This window comes from Agelaius tricolor, unplaced genomic scaffold (genome assembly GCF_023055355.1).
Source record: "Agelaius tricolor isolate 1412-34295 unplaced genomic scaffold, bAgeTri1.0.p SCAF_28, whole genome shotgun sequence".
Classification (NCBI taxonomy): Eukaryota; Metazoa; Chordata; class Aves; order Passeriformes; family Icteridae; genus Agelaius; species Agelaius tricolor.
Genome location: NW_027269288.1, coordinates 7,365,075 through 7,385,946, shown reverse-complemented (window position 1 = coordinate 7,385,946; position 20,872 = coordinate 7,365,075). Strand labels below are relative to the sequence as shown.

At 41.0% G+C, this 20,872-nt stretch overlaps 1 protein-coding gene across 7 annotated transcripts in view; it reads right to left on the bottom strand.

Annotated features, from left to right (window-relative positions):
• LOC139600519 (cyclin-dependent kinase 11B) overlaps positions 1-20,870 on the bottom strand; it is a 22,982-nt gene extending 2,112 nt beyond the window's left edge. Inside the window, exons 1-19 of one of the 7 annotated variants that reach the window (XM_071448763.1) lie at positions 20,721-20,870; positions 19,258-19,389; positions 17,744-17,859; positions 17,325-17,449; positions 16,008-16,146; positions 15,399-15,529; positions 12,542-12,664; positions 10,499-10,597; positions 10,266-10,394; positions 9,496-9,561; positions 8,516-8,691; positions 6,984-7,074; positions 6,651-6,772; positions 5,504-5,609; positions 4,024-4,145; positions 3,786-3,893; positions 2,296-2,412; positions 1,605-1,753; positions 17-206 (exon numbers count right to left, since the gene is read on the bottom strand). In XM_071448763.1, the coding sequence (XP_071304864.1) occupies positions 17-206; positions 1,605-1,753; positions 2,296-2,412; positions 3,786-3,893; positions 4,024-4,145; positions 5,504-5,609; positions 6,651-6,772; positions 6,984-7,074; positions 8,516-8,691; positions 9,496-9,561; positions 10,266-10,394; positions 10,499-10,597; positions 12,542-12,664; positions 15,399-15,529; positions 16,008-16,146; positions 17,325-17,449; positions 17,744-17,859; positions 19,258-19,368 (2,220 nt within the window). In that variant the 5' untranslated portion in view covers positions 19,369-19,389; positions 20,721-20,870. The remainder of the gene's footprint in view (positions 1-16; positions 207-1,604; positions 1,754-2,295; positions 2,413-3,785; positions 3,894-4,023; positions 4,146-5,503; positions 5,610-6,650; positions 6,773-6,983; positions 7,075-8,515; positions 8,692-9,495; positions 9,562-10,265; positions 10,395-10,498; positions 10,598-12,541; positions 12,665-15,398; positions 15,530-16,007; positions 16,147-17,324; positions 17,450-17,743; positions 17,860-19,257; positions 19,390-20,720) is intronic. The other 6 variants (XM_071448765.1, XM_071448764.1, XM_071448766.1 and 3 more) reach the window with 6 other exon arrangements.
• Between the last annotated feature and the right edge of the window lie 2 nt (positions 20,871-20,872).

Genomic DNA, 20,872 nt, shown 5'->3' with positions numbered 1-20,872 from the left:
CCTGTTCCACACTCACCAGCTGGCTGTAGCCCAGCCCTCCCTCGGGGGGCCTGGGGCTGGTGCCCCTCTTGACCCTCTGCTGCTCGCTCTTGGCTGGCCAGGTGGGGAACATGGAGGGGTCGATGGGCAGCGGGGTCTCCCTGAAGTACTCGTGCTTCAGCCCGTCCTCGGCCGTGATGCGCCGCGCCGGGTAGTACGTCAGGAAACTGCCAGGGAGCACAGCAAAAGGAGAATGGAGACCCCAGAACTGCCAGCAAGGCTCCTCAGGGCTTGGTGATGATCAACACAACTCTGGCACTGGGTACTGGGATGGTTCTGTTAATGGTGCTGGGTGGAATTCCATTGGTTGGGTGGAATTCCATTGGTCGGGTGTAATGGGGTGAGCAGGTACTGGGTATAATTCTATTAATTTGTATCATTTTATCACTGGGTATTGGGTGCAATTCTATTACTTTGGTATCATTTTATCACTGGGTATTGGGTGCAATCTATTACTTGAGTATCATTTTATCACTGGGTATTGGATATAATTCTATTACTTCGGTATCATTTTATCACTGGGTATTGGATGTAATTCTATTACTTTGGTATCATTTTATCACTGGGTATTGGGTATAATTCTATTACTTTGGTATAATTTTATTACTGGGTATTGGGTGTGATTTATTACTTGGGTATCATTTTATTACTGGACATTTTGTATTAATTTAGTGCCATTTTATTACTGGGTATTGGGTATAATTCTATTACTTTGGTATCATTTTATTACTGGGTATTGGGTGTAATTTATTACTTTGGTGTCATTTTTTTACTGGACATTTTAATTTAGTGCCATTTTATTACTGGGTATTGGTATCATTCTATTAATTTGGTACATTTCATTACTGGACATTGGGTATTAATTCGGTATAATTTTATTACTGGGTATTGGGCGTAATTTATTACTCGGGTATCATTTTATTACTGGACATTGGGTATTAATTTGGTATCATTCTATTACAGGACATTGGGTATAATTTCACTCATTTGGTATCATTTTATTACAGGGCATTGGATATAATTTTATTAATTTGGTATCATTCTATTACTAGACATTTTTTTATTAATTTGGCATAATTTTATTAACTGGGTATTGGGTATAACTCTATTACTTTGGTATAATTTAATTACTGGGTATTGGGTACAATTTATTACTGGGCATTGGTATAATTCCATTAATTTGATATCATTTCATTGCTGGACATTTGGAGACATTACCTACTCTCAGAACTACACCCAATACCCAGTAATAAAATGATACCAAATTAACAGAATGATACCAACACCCTTGAACAGACAGACAGAGCTCCAAAGGGACCCAGGTTAATTCCATTCGAATATTTTCCAATTTTTGCTGTTTCAGAGAGATTTTAGCCATTCTATGAACCCACCAGATCCTCCTGTAACACAGTGCTAACCACACAGCCTGGGCTTGGCTTTACAAACCTTTCCCAACACAGAACATTTCTCTTTTCCTGCCCAGACTTTACAAACCTTTCCCAACACAGAACATTTCTGTTTTCCTGCCCAGAAATGCCCAGGGACACCTGGAGTCTGGCACTCACTTGTTCATGAGGTCAAAGCCCTGGTCTGAGAGCAGGGCCCCGAATCTCTTGCGCAGGTTGTTGTAGGGATATTCTGTGAAGGTCATTTTCTTCACTGCGGGCAGCTCGTTGTAACCAGGCCAGATCTTTTCACTGGGAGTGCCCAGATCCTGCAAATTAAAATTAAAATACCCCTTTAATAAACTCAAGAGTGCAATCCTTGATTTATGTATTTATTCATGAGGAGTTGGGAATTATCCAGAGAAAACAGACACAACAAATCGTGGTCTCAGCCTACTCAGAGTGTGGTAAAGCAGATTAAATGACTTTTTATTAAATAACGTTTTATTAAATAACGTTTTATTAAATAACTTTTCATTAAATGACTTTTCATTAAATGACTTTTCATTAAATGACTTTTCATTAAATGACTTTTCATTAAATGACTTTTCATTAAATAACTTTCCATTCAATAACTTTCCATTCAATAACTTTCCATTCAATAACTTTCCATTCAATAACTTTCCATTCAATAACTTTCCATTCAATAACTTTCCATTCAATAACTTTCCATTCAATAACTTTCCATTCAATAACTTTCCATTCAATAACTTTTTCTTGAGGCTGAATCTCTGTTAAAGAACAACAAGCACTACTCCAATGCTCCGGTTTCTAGAACCAGTCAAAAATCCCCAAATATTTTGAAAATTACCTTAAAAACTTTGTTAATCTGGTCGATTTCTGACTTCCCTGGGAACAGAGGCTTCTGTGTCAGCAGCTCCCCAAAAATACACCCCACTGACCACATGTCTATGGCTGTGGAATATTCCTGGAAAGAAGGGAAAGGAAATCAAATTCACCTCAGGAAAATCAGGAAGATCTTTTCCCTGAGTTGTCTGGAGGGATGCTGTGGCTTCTGAGGGTTTATTTGGGTTTTTTTTTGAGCAGAACACACATAACCAGTCCCATACCCAAGGTCTCAATTATCCTCTCAATTAATATCTGACTGTAATTATTTCAGGTTTCTAATGATGGATTATGAGCCATGCACACCGATCTCTCAGGATGAAAGGTGAGAAGGCTCCTCACTGATCCCTCTCTTTTCCACTCACAAACAAAGCAGCACAGCTGACAAACCAGGAATTTCCTGGCAGGGCTCTTGAGCCCTGATTGCACCCAGATTCCAGCAGAGAACATTCCAGAAGAGTGGCAGCACCTTGTCCTGCTCAGATGTCACAGGTTTCAGACTAATGTAAAAGGACATTTAGAATCCATCAGCACCGAGCACATCAGCATCCCAAGGGAGAAAACCCACCTGTGACCCTCCCATGCTCTGTGTGGGGAGGATGGAAGGGTTTTAGATGTCATTGGGAGGAAAAATTATTATTATTATTATTATTAGTAGTAGTAGTAGTAGTAGTAGATTTCCGTTATTAGGAAAAATATATAATATACTAATATATGATAAAATTATATAATTAAAATAATATTATAATAATAGATTAAATAGATTATCTATTTAATAATAGATAATAAATATATATTTTAAAATATACAACAATGATATATATAGTAATGTATAATAACAAATCATATAATAATAGTGATGATAATGATGATGATAATGATGATAATGATAGTGATGATGATAATAATGATGATAGTGATGATGATGATAGTGATGATGATAATAATGATGATAATTAATATTGATGATAATAATGATGATAATAATGATGGCAATAGTGATGGCAATAGTGATGGCAATAGTGATGGCAATAGTGATGATGATGATAATAGTGATGATAATAGTGATGATAATGATGATGATAATAGTGAAGATAATAGTGAAGATAATAGTGAAGATAATAGTGAAGATAATAGTGAAGATAATAGTGAAGATAATAGTGAAGATAATAGTGAAGATAATTGGTAATGATGATAATAGTGAAGATAATAGTGAAGATAATAGTGAAGATAATAGTGAAGATAATAGTGAAGATAATAGTGAAGATAATAGTGAAGATAATAGTGAAGATAATAGTGATGATAATAGTGATGATAATTAACAATGATGATAATCAGGATTTACAGCTGTCCATCAGCAGCATTCACTGCTCCCCTTGGACCCTGATTTCTGCACCCCAGTCAGGTGTTCCATAGCTGCATTTTCCCTGCTCCAGCAGCCAGAGCAGAGCTCACCTTGGCTCCCAGCAGCAGCTCTGGAGCTCTGTACCACAGGGTCACCACCACGGGCGTGTAGGGCTTCAGGGGAGAGCCGTACTCCCTGGCCAAGCCAAAATCTCCAACCTGCAAGGAGGAACAGCAACACCTCCAGCACTGCTCATCACCAGCACAGGGATCTGGGCACAGCTCTGCCTCTGCAATTCTGCAGAGGGAATTTATCCTGATTTCATCTTTTTTTTCTCCTAATTCTTACTTTTAAAATGCCTGAATGGCTGAGCAGCAGGTTGGAAGTTTTCAAGTCTCTGTGAAGGATCCAATTGTCGTGGAGGTGTTTGACCCCTCGTAGCAACTGAATCATCAAAGTCTTCACTTCTCCTGGAAGGACAAAAAGTGGGTGGGAGAAAAGAAAGAAAGATTTAAAAATGCATTGAAGAAATAAATAAATAAATAAATAAATGATTGAAGAAAATAAATAAATAAATGATTTAAAAAAGAGTTGAAGAAAATAAATAAAGAAATGATTAAAAAATGCACTGAAGAAAATAAATAAAGAAATGATTAAAAAATGCATTGAAGAAAATAAATAAATAAATGATTTAAAAATGTATGGAAGAAAATAATTTAATAAATGGTTAAAAATGCACTGAAGAAAATAAATAAATAAATGATTTAAAAATGCATTGAAGAAAATAAATAAATGATTTAAAAAATGCATTGAAGAAAATAAATAAATAAATGGTTAAAAAATGCACTGAAGAAAATAAATAAATGATTAAAAATGCATTGAAGAAAATAATTAAATGATTTAAAAAATGCATTGAAGAAAATAAATAAATAAATGGTTAAAAAATGCACTGAAGAAAATAAATCATTTTAAAAATGCATTGAAGAAAATAAATGATTAAGAAACGCACTGAAGAAAATAAATAAATGATCAAAAAATGCACTGAAGAAAGTAAATAAATAAATGATTTTAAAAATGCACTGAAGAAAATAAATAAATGATTTAAAAATACACTGAAGAAAATAAAGAGATGATTTAAAGAATGCATTGAAGAAAATAAATCTGCCTTTAATTTGTGTTTTATTGGTTTGGAGGGCAGGAAGGAGTGGCCAGTTAAAGCACAGGAAAGCCTGCACTATCAAAATGTGTCACAGAACAGCAAAATCCATTTGGGCAGCTGGAATCCATCCCAATTATGCTCAGAAATGACTGTCCCTTGTAGGAAGCAGCTAAAATTCAAGGCCAATGTCATTTTCCAGCTCAGCAAATCCATCCCAATTGTGCTCAGAGATGACTGTCCCTGGTAGGAAGCAGCCAAAATTCAAGGCCAATGTCATTTTCCAGCTCAGGAAATTCATCCCAACTGTGCTCAGAAATGATGGTCCCTTGTAGGAAGCAGCCAAAATTCAAGGCCAATGTCATTTTCCAGCTGAGCACAGGTGAAACTGCCCCAGTTTCCCCCCAAACCCAAACTGGAATCCCCAGCAGCTCCCAGCACCAGGCTCAGCCCACGCCTTCACCTGGGGCAGCTTGTACAGAATAAAACCCAGGCTCTGTCCTGGATTCCTTTAGGAACTCCATGAAAAACAAACCCCAACCTTTCTCCTCTGGTTTGTGGCTGAATTTCAAGAGGAAAACCCAGGAAATCTGAGTTCCAAGGAAGCCAGGACATGGCACAGCAACCCAGGCAGTGCCCAGGGCCAGCCTGCAGCTCTGGGAGCGCCGGTACCTGGCAGGAACGGCTGCTTCATGGTTTCCATCAGGCTCTTCAGGTCGTGCTCCACATAATTCATCACAATGTAGATTTTATCCATGTTGCTGCCCACAACAATCTCCTGCAACACACAAGCAGCTGAGCAAAACCCACACACGGCGTTGAAAAAGCACCCAGAGTCAATTTGGGGAATGTACGGGAAAGAGGAGAGAGGCTGCCATTGGGAAAATCCTGAAAAATGGGATTTTTTCTATTAAAAACCTGCTCATTTTTGGTAAAACATCAGATTGTGCAGCCTGGGATGTCTACAGGGATGTCTCTACAGCCTTATGAGCAGCACACAACTGTAGTTTTTCTATAATGTAAATAAAATAATTTTTTATTTTGTAAATAAAAATAAATTTTCTATAATGTAAATAAAATAATTTTTTTTTCCTAAAACGTATTTTTTCTATTAAAAACCAGCTCATTTTTGGTAAAACATCAGATTTTTTCTATTTTTTCTAGTATGTAAATAAAAATAATTTTTTTTTCTAAAATGTATTTTTTCATTGGGAAAATCCTGAAAAATGGGATTTTTTCTATTAAAAACCAGCTCATTTTTGGTAAAACATCAGATTGTGCAGCCTGGGATGTCTCCACAGCCTTATGAGCAGCACACAACTGTAGTTTTTCTATCATGTAAATAAAAATAATTTTTTTACAGCACACAACTGTATTTTTTCTATTTTTTCTATTATGTAAATAAAAATATATTTTTATATTTATATATTAAAAGAATATATATTCTTTTCTAAAATGTGTTTTTTTCTATTAAAAACCAGCTCATTTTTGGTAAAACATCAGATTGTGCAGCCTGGGATGTCTCCACAGCCTTATGAGCAGCACACAACTGTAGGTTTTCTATCATGTAAATAAAAATAATTTTTTTTTCCTAAAATGTATTTTTTCTATTAAAAACCAGCTCATTTTTGGTAAAACATCAGATTGTGCAGCCAGGGATGTCTCTACAGCCTTATGAGCAGCACACAACTGCTCACAGCAGCAAGATCTGCCAGGGTTGCTGCTATTTTCATATTTAGAAATATGAATATTTATAAATATTTCATATTTAAAAGGAATATTTCAACCCAATAAAAGAGATCAAAGAGTGCAGCCTTACTCTGACAGTGACAATGTTCAGGTGCTGTGCTTTCAGAATTGTATTTATTTCTCTCAGAGAAGTGATGGGGAAACCTTCCTTCTCCTTTTCCATTTTCAGTCTCTTCAGAGCCACGATTTCATCTGCAAAGGGAACACATTTCCCACCCCACAGTTAATAATTCCCATTACCAGGTGTTCTCTCACTCATGATCTGTGCTGCTCTGCCTCGAAAATCTGCAGCTTGCTGGTGAAGAAATATTTGCAAATCATATTTGAAATATTTGAAAATGCAGAATGGTGATTTGCAGCCCTAAATGAATACCCTGAGGAAGAGGAGGGCTCTGATACCCACCAGTCTTTTTGTCCTTGGCCCTGTACACCACACCATAGGTTCCTTCTTCAATCCTGTTCAAGCACTGGAATTCCTCCACGCTGCGGCAGCCCTGAACGAAACCACAGGGACAGCATTGACTCCTCCAGGATTTAATCCCTCAGCATTGACTCCTCCAGGATTTACAACCCCAGCATTGACTCCTCCAGGATTTACAACCCCAGGATTTACAACCCCAGGATTTACCCCTCCAGCATTGACTCCTCCAGGATTTACAACCCCAGCATTGACTCCCCCAGGATTTAATCCCTCCAGCATTTACCCCTCCAGGATTTAATCCCTCAGCATTGACTCCCCCAGGATTTACAACCCCAGCATTGACTCCCCCAGGATTTACAACCCCAGCATTTACTCCCCCAGGATTTAATCCCTCCAGCATTTACACCCCCAGGATTTAATCCCTCAGCATTTACCCCTCCAGGAGCATTTACCCCTCCAGGATTTAATCCCTCAGCATTGACTCCCCCAGGATTTACCCCTCCAGGATTCACCCCTCCAGGATTTACCCCTCCAGGAGCATTTACCCCTCCAGCATTGATTCCCCCAGGATTTACACCCCCAGCATTTACCCCTCCAGCATTTACTCCCTCAGCATTTACTCCTCCAGGACTTACTCCTCCAGGAGCATTTACCCCTCCAGCATTGACTCCTCCAGCATTTACCCCTCCAGCATTTACGCCCCCAGCATTTCCTCCTCCAGCATTTACCCCTCCAGCATTTACTCCCCCCAGCATTGACCCCTCCAGCATTTACTCCCCCAGCATTTACCCCTCCAGCACTGACCCCTCCAGCATTTACCCCTCCAGCATTTACTCCCCCAGCATTTACCCCTCCAGCATTGACCCCTCCAGCATTGACCCCTCCAGGAGCATTTACCCCTCCAGGAGCATTTACCCCTCCAGCATTTACTCCCCCAGCACTTACTCCCCCAGCACTTACTCCCCCAGCACTTACTCCTCCAGCATTTACCCCTCCAGCATTTCCTCCCCCAGCATTTACCCCTCCAGCATTTGCCCCTCCAGCATTTACTCCTCCAACATTTACCCCTCCAACATTTACCCCCCCAGCATTTCCCCCCCCAGCATTTACTCCTCCATCTGGGAGAAGGTTTTGCATTTTAAAAACTTCAGCAACTTCCCAGTTAAAATTCACCAGAAGAATTCAGCTATAAATCAAAGGATAAAGGAGTCTTTGGGGTTTGTTTTTCATGGAGTTTCTAAAGGGATCCAGGACAGAGCCTGTGTTTCAGCAGATTAATTCAATTATTCCATTCACTTCTGCACAAAGGCAGCAATTCAGCACTTTTCACATAATTAATTAGTAAAAATCTGGTTTTTAGTAGTATTTTTACACTTTGCTGCTGGCTACATAAAGAAAAACCAGTTTCTGTTGATGGTACAGAACTCTCCTCTCACAAGGACCCATTCTCAGACAGCAATAGCAAGATAAGAGATCTCAATGGTATCAGAAATGCTGCAGGGGTGATTCCCTACCTGCAGGGCAGGGAGATACTTGGGGAGCTCCTGCTTCAGCTCGATGGGGGAGGAGGCTGGGGAGTCAGGAATGTATTCCCCTTCTGTCATGGCATTGGAGTGAGGGGAGCCTTCCCCCAGCTCCTCCTCCTCTGCCTCGCTGCCCGCAGAATCCCGGTCAAACCTCGACTCTGGAACTTCAACAGTCAGAATCAGTGCTGGAAAGAGGAGCTGTGAGGATGAAATGAACTCAGCCTGGGGTAAACAGAGGTGGGGACAGTGAGCACTGTGGGGCAGAGCAGGGTGGAGAAGCCAAATTTCCCCTCCTGGCAGAGGGGACGCTTTCAGAATTCACCTGCAGTTCCTAGTGTGAATGCAGCAGGCCAGAAAAACCAATCTTTGCACCAGAATGGAAGAGAAAATTTACTAAAGATTCTCATTCTGGGTCTCATTCTCTGATTTTGATTCCAGTGTTAATGCAGCAGCTCAGAAAAAATCAATCTTTGCACCAGAATGGAAGAGAAAATTTACTAAAGATGTCTCATTCTCATTCTGGGTCTCATTCTCTGATTTTGATTCCAGTGTTAATGCAGCAGGTCAGAAAAATCAATCTTTGCACCAGAATGGAAGAGAAAATTTACTAAAGATGTCTCATTCTCATTCTGGGTCTCATTCTCTGATTTTGATTCCAGTGTAAATGTATCAAGTCAGAAAAATTAATTTTGCACCAGAATGGAAGAGAAAATTGACCCAAGATTCTCATTCTGGGTCTCATTCTCAGATTTTGATGAGAAGACAAAAGAACACAAAATGAAAGAGAAGGAAACATCAGCTCATGATTGATTCCCTCTAAACACAAAGCCTGAAGCAGATTTCAAGGAGTTTCTGAGTTTGACATGAGAATAGCACTCTGATATTTGAAATATTTGTACAAACAGGTTTATCTAGCTGCAAACACCCAGCCCAACAGTTCCTTCAAGCATTCAGTATTTGCATTGTACCAACTGGGATGTGGTTTCCATTCTCCCGTTCCTCCTCTTCACTCATTTCCTCCTCGCTCACCTCCTCTGCAAAACAGAGCCAAGATTGAGTGGGAAAATCCCCATTTCTGCAGATCCCTGCTGGAATCCTCTCCCCTCTCACCAGGCTTCTGCACCGTCAGAAACTCACAAACAGAAATTCTGTTTCACTCCCAACACAACTTTTACCAATTCTCTGGGAATTGGGATGTGGGCAGGTAAATAAGTAATTAATATTTCCTTATTCGTTGTAATTATTTTAAAGAAAAACACCCAGCCATCAGAGCCTCTACTCTTGTGCCTTTTCTTTACTAATTAATGACAAGAATGGCTGCACTTTTCTGAACTTTGTGTTATTATGTTCATTCATTTGGGGAAAAAAAAAAATCTGAATTTTGCAACAGAAAAGAATTCAAAATGACAAGAAAAGACCTTTGGATTTCACCACCCCCAAAGAAGTGCAAATACTCTGCAGGGTATTTGATGTGTCCCAGAACCACCTGAACTGCTGACAAAAATGGCTCTCAGCTTTCTGCTCTGGCTTCTTAGATGAAAATTGGTATTACCTCTACCAAAAGGATAGAATGGGACTTGGACTTGGGTGTTTTCTTTTTAGTTATCTTGACCTGTGAGGTCTCAGCCTAGCCTAGACTAAGAGAAAAGGAAAATGTTCAAATAAAACAACAAATGGGATGAGGAAAATAAAAATAAAATCACACAGGCCCTGCAGGCCTGCTGGGTGAAACCCTCACCTGCTGATTGCTCAGACACCTCCTCAGAGTTGCTTCCTGTCTCCTCCTCCTCCTCCTCTTCCTCTCCCTCCTCCTCAGAGCCTTCGCTGCTGGACTCTTCCTCCTCCTCTTCTGAGCCTGATCCAGATTCTGTCCAGGAATAATCAGGCACTTTACACTCACAGTGTTTGCTCAGCAGAGACATTAATTACAGCTGTACAGTTAATTACAGCTCCTAAATTGCATTTCATCACCTGAGGAGGACTCTGCTGAGCTGGTTTTTCTCTCACTGTCACTGATGTCTTGCAGGTCTGACAGAGGATCCCTCTCTTCTGGTTTCTCTTCTTTTACTGCTGAAACCACAAAAATTAAAACCACAGTGCTAATTGAGTATCCTTTCCAAGCCTCTGAATTCCCAGCTAACTGCTTCACTTTCTGCTGGCATTAAATCAGTGCTGAATATTCACTATTGGAAATTCAGAAAAAAAAAATATTAATAATTTCACACTCTGCTCAATGACAAACAGCTTTTCTGAATTGCAGTGGTGCAGGATCAACAGCCAAAAATATGGAATAATATTGACCTGAATTTTAAACATGAGGTGTTCCTAAGATGAATTAAAATAGGGGAAAAAGGGGAAAAAAGCACCATGGTGACAAAAATCACCAGAGCAGGGTCCCTACACTCTGGTTACTGTCAGTGCCCACTGCTCCAGGGAGCACCATGAAAAAAATCCCTGGTGCTTGATGGGGCAGGAGCTGCCCAGGCCTTGCTGCCTGCCTGCAGCTGGAATTGCAGATGATTCCATCCTGGAATTGCACTGATTCCATCCTGGAATTCCAGCTGATTCCATCCTGCTGAGTGCCTGCAGCTGGAATTGCAGATGATTCCCACCTGGAATTCCACTGATTCCATCCTGCCCTGAGTGTCCACATCTGGAATTCCACTGATTCCATCCTGCCCTGGGTGCCTGCACCTGGAATTCCACTGATTCCATCCTGCTGAGTGTCACAATCTGGAATTCCACTGATTCCATCCTGCTCTGGGTGTCCACATCTGGAATTCCACTGATTCCATCCTGCTCTGGGTGTCCACACCTGGAATTCCACTGATTCCATCCTGCTCTGGATGCCCAAATCTGGAATTCCAGATGATTCCATCCTGCTCTGGGTGTCTGCACCTGGAATTCTACTGATTCCATCCTACTCTGGATGCCTACACCTGGAATTCCATCTCTACAATTAATTCCAGCTGATTCCATCCTGCTCTGAGTGCCTGCACCTGGAATTCCAGATGATTCCATCCTGCTCTGGGTGTCTACACCTGGAATTCCATCTCTACAATTAATTCCACTGATTCCATCCTGCTCTGAGTGCCTGCACCTGGAATTCCACTGATTCCATCCTGCTCTGGGTGCCTCCATCTGGAATTCCACTGATTCCATCCTGCTCTGGGTGTCCACATCTGGAATTCCAGATGATTCCATCCTGCTCTGGATGCCTGCACCTGGAATTCCATCTCTACAATTAATTCCAGCTGATTCCATCCTGCTCTGGGTGTCCACACCTGGAATTCCACTGATTCCATCCTGCCCTGGGTGTCCACATCTGGAATTCCATCTCTCCAATTAATTCCAGTTGATTCCATCCTGCTCTGGGTGCCTGCACTTCTTTCCAGAGCTGGACATGTCAGCAAGGCAGACTCAGAGCTTTCCTCCTCCTAACAAAGGTGTTTTGGTGTCCCTTGTGCAAATTCCCCACCCCCAGACCCTTCAGGTGGGATCATTTTCTGACTTGGAAAACAAAATTCACCATCTCAGCAGAACTCTGCATTCAGAATTTAACTCTCCTGCAAGATGACAGAAGCAGTGATGCTCACACTGATCCCTGTGAGGTCACTTTTTGAGGTAATTTAGCTCCTAAGCCCAAATCCAACTGGAGCTGGAGTAACCAATCCCTTTTTAACCTGCAAGGCAATTCAACTGCAGGATTTAAAAAATTCAGTCAGCTGCTTCTTTCACCACTGAACAGGGGCTTAACTCCTTTTGAAACTTTTCCAATGGCTCCTCCTAGCCCTAAATATCCCATTTATCACTTTGTGCATCTCCTGCAAAACCAGCACTGCTTTAGGAAAGAGACATTGGTGAAGATCCCAGCCTTACACCCAGGGGCTGAGCTGGACAAGGCTTGAACTGAGCACCTGGGATGTTTGGTTGAGACTAAAAATGAACTGAATTGGATTGGATTGGATTTTTTACCCCAGCTGTCCCCCAGTAGTGTAGAGAGGCAGATGCTACCTGGTTTCCTGCTCTCTCCTTGCTCAAGCTTGTCTCTCTGCTGGCGCAAGGGGCTGCGACTCCAGGGTCTCATTTTTACTTTGTCTCCATATTCTTCCCTCACTGTTCTATGGTGTGCAGAAACTGGGGAAAACAAAACCACAAGAAATTGTTACATCTGCCTAATTAGAGTTGTCCTGGCTGCCACAGCCACCTGATTGGAATGATTTTATTTTTTTTTGTTTATTTTTTAAACAGGGTAATAGGGAAGAGTGGGAGAGGAACCTACTTCAGTCTGGGAGAATGAAGGGTTTTGGTTGATCTCAAATAAAATATGGATTTGTACTGCTTAGAGAAAGCTGCTGCCACACTTAGAAACAGAAGCAAGCTGCCCTGTATGTTACACAATGAACACCCTAAATTAAAGCATTAATGCCAGAGAAAGAAGTGGAAAAAATGTAAAAGAATAAAACCAGCTGAGGTTTAGAAGGAGCTGACAGAACATTCAGAACAATAAAATCAATGAAATTAAAAGTTACACAGATTGAGCACTATCAGCATAAAGGCAAGCACAAAAAGGAGCTGTTTGGTATGAGCTGAGCAAGAAAGAGAAAGCAAAAAATATGGTTTGTTCTGCTGTTCCTGAATAATCTCTATCACCTGAGCACAGGAATGGGCTCTGATTTTTACCTCTGAAAGCTGGGCCAGAGATCCTTGAACCAAAAATGAGCTGAGATTGCAAACACCCAACATGCAAAGAGTTCAGGTGCAGAAATTAAAACTGCTCAGGCACCAGACAATCCCACCTGACCCCCACTGCAGCATTTTCCATGCCTGGAGCACTTACATGGCCTCTCCCCCTTTGCAATTTATTCCCCCAAATCCTTAAAACATTGAATTTTGAGGTTTCAACCTCTATCCAACTGAGTTAGCCTCAGCCAAAGGGTTCAGAACCACTGGGGTTGTGCTGGGTGCACACAGTGGCACCTCCAGAAATCCTGGTTTTATGGAAATAACCCCTCAGAAATCCTGGTTTTATGGAAATAACCCCTCAGAAATCCTGGTTTTATAGGAAATCCTGGTTTTATGGAAATAACCCCTCAGAAATCCTGGTTTTATAGGAAATCTCCCCCTCAGAAATCCTGGTTTTATGGGAAATAACCCCTCAGAAATCCTGGTTTTATGGAAATCTCCCCCTCAGAAATCCTGGTTTTATGGAAATAACCCCTCAGAAATCCTGGTTTTATAGGAAATCTCCCCCTCAGAAATCCTGGTTTTATGGAAAATTTCCCCTCTAGAAATCCTGGTTTTATGGAAATAACCCCTCAGAAATCCTGGTTTTATGGAAATAACCCCTCAGAAATCCTGGTTTTATAGGAAATACCCCTCAGAAATCCTGGTTTTATGGAAATAACCCCTCAGAAATCCTGGTTTTATAGGAAATCTCCCCCTCAGAAATCCTGGTTTTATGGGAAATAACCCCCTCAGAAATCCTGGTTTTATGGGAAATAACCCCCTCAGAAATCCTGGTTTTATAGGAAATAACCCCTCAGAAATCCTGGTTTTATGGAAATAACCCCTCAGAAATCCTGGTTTTATGGGAAACAACCCCTCAGAAATCCTGGTTTTATGGGAAATAACCCCTCAGAAATCCTGGTTTTATGGGAAACAACCCCTCAGAAATCCTGGTTTTATGGGAAATAACCCCTCAGAAATCCTGGTTTTATGGAAATAACCCCTCAGAAATCCTGGTTTTATGGGAAATAACCCCTCAGAAATCCTGGTTTTATGGGAAATAACCCCTCAGAAATCCTGGTTTTATAGGAAATCTCCCCCTCAGAAATCCTGGTTTTATGGGAAATAACCCCTCAGAAATCCTGGTTTTATGGGAAACAACCCCTCAGAAATCCTGGTTTTATGGGAAATAACCCCTCAGAAATCCTGGTTTTATGGGAAATAACCCCTCAGAAATCCTGGTTTTATAGGAAATCTCCCCCTCAGAAATCCTGGTTTTATGGAAAATTTCCCCTCCGGAAATCCTGGTTTTATGGAAATAACCCCTCAGAAATCCTGGTTTTATGGAAATAACCTCTCAGAAATCCTGGTTTTATGGGAAATAACCCCTCAGAAATCCTGGTTTTATGGGAAATAACCCCTCAGAAATCCTGGTTTTATGGGAAATAACCCCCTCAGAAATCCTGGTTTTATGGAAATAACCCCTCAGAAATCCTGCTTTTATGGAAATCTCCCCCTCAGAAATCCTGGTTTTATAGGAAATCTCCCCCTCAGAAATCCTGGTTTTATAGGAAATCTCCCCCTCAGAAATCCTGGTTTTGTGGAAATCTCCCCCTCAGAAATCCTGGTTTTATGGAAATAACCCCTCAGAAATCCTGGTTTTATGGGAATAACCCCTCAGAAATCCTGGTTTTATGGGAAATAACCCCTCAGAAATCCTGGTTTTATGGAAATAACCCCTCAGAAATCCTGGTTTTATGGGAAATAACCCCTCAGAAATCCTGGTTTTATGGAAATCTCCCCCTCAGAAATCCTGGTTTTATAGGAAATAACCCCTCAGAAATCCTGGTTTTATGGGAAATAACCCCTCAGAAATCCTGGTTTTATGGAAATCTGCCTGACAGGGGAGGCAAGGACTCCCTGACTGATCAACTCCTCAGGATATTTCAGGCCCACAACATCATCACATCATTTTATCTCCCCATGTAAAACTTACATTTCCTTTTCCCTCCCATGTCCCCACTTTTAATATTTTTTAAATTCTGGTGCTGCTTTAATAAAACCACTTCCTCCCCCTCCATTTCAGCTGTGTGCAAACAGGTAGGAAAGCGATAGTAAATATGATTTATGCAGAGGGAGTCACCTTCTCTCCTGGCCTCCCTCTCCTTCCTCCTCTCCTCAGCTCTCCTCTCTCTCTCCTTTTGCTCTCGCTGCTCCTTCTGCTGCTCCCGGATTTTTCTTTCCCTTTCTCTCTCCAGTTGCTCCAAACGATCTCTGGAAAATAATTTTTGTTTGTTACAAATTCAGCTGGTGAAGAGAAGGAAAACTGGTGTGGAGCACCAGACCACTGAACTCAACTTCCTTCTCAACACCCATAGGAACAGGGGGAGTTTTGCAGCTGATCCTTTAAAAACCAGGTTTAAAAGACCCAGACCAGGAGTTCTCCACCCTGTCAGGATTTAAGCCAGTCCAGTTAATCAATCCCATGATAATCCAGATAATTAATCCCCTGTGCAAATCTGGTTTGTAGTTATTTTTTCAGGTTGATAAAAACCTCTAAGACCATCCCATCTTTTTATTCCAGTGAATTCACCTGGAATACCCATGGTAATAAAACACTTAAAAATAACTAAAGTGAAGAACCCATTCCCAGGAACACACAGAGTTTTCCCTGTGGATTTTTTTTTTTTTTTTTGGTTATTTCCCAATGCTCAGAAGAGGCAGGTGCTGGGGAGGGGAGGGATGGATGTACCTCTCCCTTCTGGAATGTTCCCTGGCCATCTCTCTCCGTTTCTGCCTCTCCCATTCACGCCGGGCTTTGTCCTGCTCTTCTCTGTGCCTCTTCCTGCGCTCGTGCTCCCGTTCCTTCTCTTTCACTCTGGCGTGTTTCCCTTGGGCAAACACAAATCAGCTTCAATTCCTGACTGTTACTGCTCCAAATAATCACAGAAAGCAAAACCCAGGGGCTGAAACCGATGGGAACCATCGCCATGAGCTCTGCTGTTCTCTCAAAGGGAAATTCCTGCTCTGAAAGGGGATGGAAAGGCCAAAGTCTGTCAGGTTTTGCATGAATAATTGTATTAAAGTAAAAAATGGTTGTTATTGATGGGAATTTCTCTAGAAAGGATATTTTTTTCTTTCTTGGCATGTACAAAGATCAGAGATCTTTCACTCAGTGAAGCCAGAGCATATACTTGTATTAAAGCAAAAAATGGTTGTTATTGATGGGAATTTCTCTAGAAAGGATATTTTTCTTTCTTCTTGGCACATACAAAGATCAGAGCTCTTTCACTCAGTGAAGCCAGAGAGAATCTCATCAGGCTTCAAGGAGTAAAAGTGACCTCAGTGTCCCTGCCCAAAGTGATTTCTGTGCTCTGAACCAGGCTCACAGCCCCACCATTCCCCCAAGGGCACTAAAACAGCCAAGGAAATGAACAATTTCAATTCCTGTGCCTACAATCTCAATTCCTGTGCCTACAATCTCAATTCCTGTGCCTACAATCTCAATTCCTCTGCCTACAATCTCAATTCCTCTGCCTACATTTTCAATTCCTCTGCCTACATTTTCAATTCCTGTGTCTACAATCTCAATTCCTGTGTCTACATTTTCAATTCCCGTGCCTACAATCTCAATTCCCGTGCCTACAATCTCAATTCCCGTGTCTACAATTTCAATTCCTCTGCCTACATTTTCAGGTCCTCTGCCTACATTTTCAATTCCTGTGTCTACCATCTCAATTCCTGTGCCTACCATCTCAATTCCTGTGCCTACCATCTCAATTCCTGTGCCTACCATCTCAATTCCTGTGCCTACCATCTCAATTCCTGTGCCTACCATCTCAATTCCTGTGCCTACAATCTCAATTCCTGTGCCTACAATCTCAATTCCTCTGCCTACAATCTCAATTCCTCTGCCTACAATCTCAATTCCTCTGCCTACAATCTCAATTCCTCTGCCTACAATCTCAATTCCTCTGCCTACAATCTCAATTCCTGTGCCTCTGCCCCTGGCTGGGTTCCCCAGCCCGAGTCCCTGCTGTTTGTTCCACCCCAGGGATGGCAGAAGCACCTTCTGCAGAGTGGCTCCTGTGCCTGCGTTTCTCTTTCCTCTTCTCATCCTTCCTGTGATGGGTTTTTTCCTTCCTGGACATTTGCTGGGGTGGTTTGATGGCCAAGGAATCATCTTCTTCTCCCCTGGAAGGCAGGACAGCAGTGAGCTCAGGGAGGTGAAAGGGCAAATCCACACATTGCCTTGCTTGGGAAAAAATTCCCGTTTTGTTTTGAATTTCCACAATAAATCAAAACTGGAACACGACACTTCAATTGGTTACATCTGGTTCAATCCCAACCAGTGCTTCAAAATGTGTTCTATAAAAAGGATTTTCATTTCTAAAAGTTGATTTTCCTTTCAGATGTTTGAAAGCCTTTTCTCAGGATGCTGAAATGGTAATTTCAGGATTTTTTCCTGTTTGATTTCCCCATTCTCACCTGTCTTCCATGGAGTCCTCCCTCCTGTAGGGTGAGTTCCTGATGGTGATTTCCATGCGATGGTCCCTCAGCTCCCCCTCCTCAAGAGAATCCCTCTTGGAGTCCCTGTCATCTGACTGAGGGGACAGGGGAAAATCCATTCATTTCTATGCTCAAAATGAATAAAAATTCAATATTCCTGAAGTCTTCCACTGCTGGCTCAAACATTCAGCCTGGACTGGTCATTGCTGTCAAATCCATTGACTTGTGACAGCAGCACCTTGAGCTGAGGTGCATTAATTTGAGATAATTGGAGACAATTAAACAATGAGGAGGAGTGTAGTAATTATTGTGTGGTATTTTCTGCAATAATTATTTTGCACACAGAAAAGTGATTCCAAACTCATCATTTTAACCCATTCTTTGGTAAAACCTTTAAAAGTTATTCCTTCAACTACAAGGCCCAGTTGATTACTTTATTTATACATATATTTATATTTTTATTTATTTAAAATTAATTAATTTTTTTAAACATTGATTATTGCATCTAATTATAAATAATTATCTAAATTTAAATTAATTACATTGTTTTTTTTTTCTGACCAATACCGAGACAGGAAGATAAAATTTATTCCAAACCCATCATTTCAACCCATTCTTCTGTAAAACCTTTAAAAATTGTTCCTTCAACTGCAAGGCCCAGTTGATTACTTTATTCATATCTATATTTTTATTTATTTAAACATTAATTGTTGCATATAATTATAAATAATTATCTAAATTTAAATTAACTACATTGGTTTTTTTTTCTGACCAATAACCAGACAGGAAGATAAAATTTATGCCAAACCCATCATTTTAACCCATTCTTCTATAAAACCTTTAAAAGTTATTCCTTGAACTGTAAGACCCAGTTGATTACTTTATTTATATATTTTTTTTATTTTTATTTATTTAAAATTAATTTATTTTATTTATTTAAACATTAATTGTTGCATATAATTATAAATAATGATCTAAATTTAAATTAACTACATTGGTTTTTTTTTTCTGACCAATAACCAGACAGGAAGATAAAATTTATTCCAAACCCATCATTTTAACCCAATCTTCTGTAAAACTTAATTGTTTTAAACTTTAAAAATTGTTCCTTGAACTGCAAGTCCCAGTTGAGTATTTATTTTTATTTACATATTTTAATTTATTTAAAATTAATTTAATTTAAACATTAATTATTGTATATAATTATATATAATTCTCTAAATTTAAGTTATTAATTAAATAATTTATTCATCTTTTCTGACCAATAACTATAAGAAATCACAGGATATAATGCAAGACCAATGAAATCTTCACAAAGCATCACATTCCTGTTAAACTTTGGAATCAGAGACCACACAGAAAAAACTTCAGCTGACAGAGCATCAGAAAAAATCAGCAGAAAATGAGGACACAGGCAGTGCACCCCATTAAAATGCAGTTTTCTATTAATAAAGCAAATAATTCAATTAAATGAATCCCAAAGGGCAGCTTACATTTTTCATACGTTTGATCTCTGCCTTCTCCTCTTGCTCCTTCCTTCGTTTCTTCTCCTGGAGAATCTCATCTAAAGTCTTCACCTTCCAAGAATCCTTTTCATCACCCATTTGAGTTCAAAGAAACACCCTCTGTAAGAGAAGGAGACACTGCCAAACCCCACAAATAAATCGAAATAAATCCATTGTACACCCATTTATTTATTGCTCTGGTTTTGAGTAAAGCCACGATAGAGTTGATTTATGGTGGGCCAAAAATGTTGGTTTTAAACCCAAAGGAAAGACTCTGAAAGAGCTCAGGGAGCTGCTGAAGGGCACAAAAACCAATTTATTTACATTTAATAATGACCGGAGGGAACAAAGCTTGGGGAAAAAGGACACAAAGAATGCAGAATTTATGGGATATGAGGCAGAACAGCTGAGAGAAGGAAGAAAATAATGAAGCCAACTGTGCCAAAAGCAGCTGTCACTGAGAAGGTAATTCCAGCACACCAGCTAATTAGCATGAGAAGTAGAAGAATAATTAACCCATAGAAGACAGAATATTTAGGTTTGCTGATAAACTAAATTAGACATTGAGAGATGAAAGAAACAATGGGGAAGAAAAACCCCTAAATTCTATAAGAATTAAAAATGAAAAGGGAAAGTTGTACATTAGAGGGGAATCTGTGGTATCAGGAAGTCTGAACCTCTAAAGTACCTCAGAAATGGGGAAAAACCCCTAAATTCCATAAGAATTAAAAATGAAAAGGGAGGGTTATACATTAGAGAAAAACTTTGGTATCAGGAAGTCTGAACCTCTCAAGTACCTCAGAAATGGGGAAAAACCCCTAAATTCCATAAGAATTAAAAATGAAAAGGGAGGGTTATACATTAGAGGGAAATCTTTGGTATTCGGAAGTCTGAACCTCTCAGGTACCTCAGAAATGGGGAAGAAAACCCCTAAATTCTGTAAGAATTAAAAATTAAAGGGAGGCTTGTACATTAGAGGGAAATCTTTGGGATCAGGTGTTTTGGGCACTCTCAAGTACCTCAGAAATGGGGAAAGAGAGAAAGGAAAAAAATAAATTGGAGAGACCCCAGGCCCCATGGCCTCTCCCTTTATTGGCATAAAGCAAAAAGGGACTCCTGTGTCTCCTCTTTGGACATAAACCTCCCCTCAGAGCCCCTGGTGTGCCCTCAGCCCCGGGTGTCCCCTCAGAGGCCTCGGTGCCCCCCCGGTGTCCCTTCAGCGGCCCCGGTGCCCCCTCAGAGCCCCTGGTGTCCCCTCAGCAGCCCCGAGGGTCCCCCCGGTGTCCCCTTAGAGGCCCGGGTGTGCCCTCAGAGCTCCCAGTGTCCCCTCAGCGGCCCCGGTATCCGCTCAGAGCTCTCGGTGTCCCCCCAGCCGCGGGTGTCCCCTCAGAGCCCCGGTGTCCCCCCGGTGTCGCCCCGCTGTCCCCTCAGCGCCCCCCGGCCCCGCTCACCGCCGCCGCCACCGGGGACTGCGAGCAGCCGCGCGCGGGTCACGCGTCACTTCCGCCCGCCGTCGCGCGCCGATGACGTCAGCGCCGCCTCACGGCGCCGTAATTAACGCGAATCGTTAATGAGGCGTTAATTGAGCCCCGCCCGTCAGAAC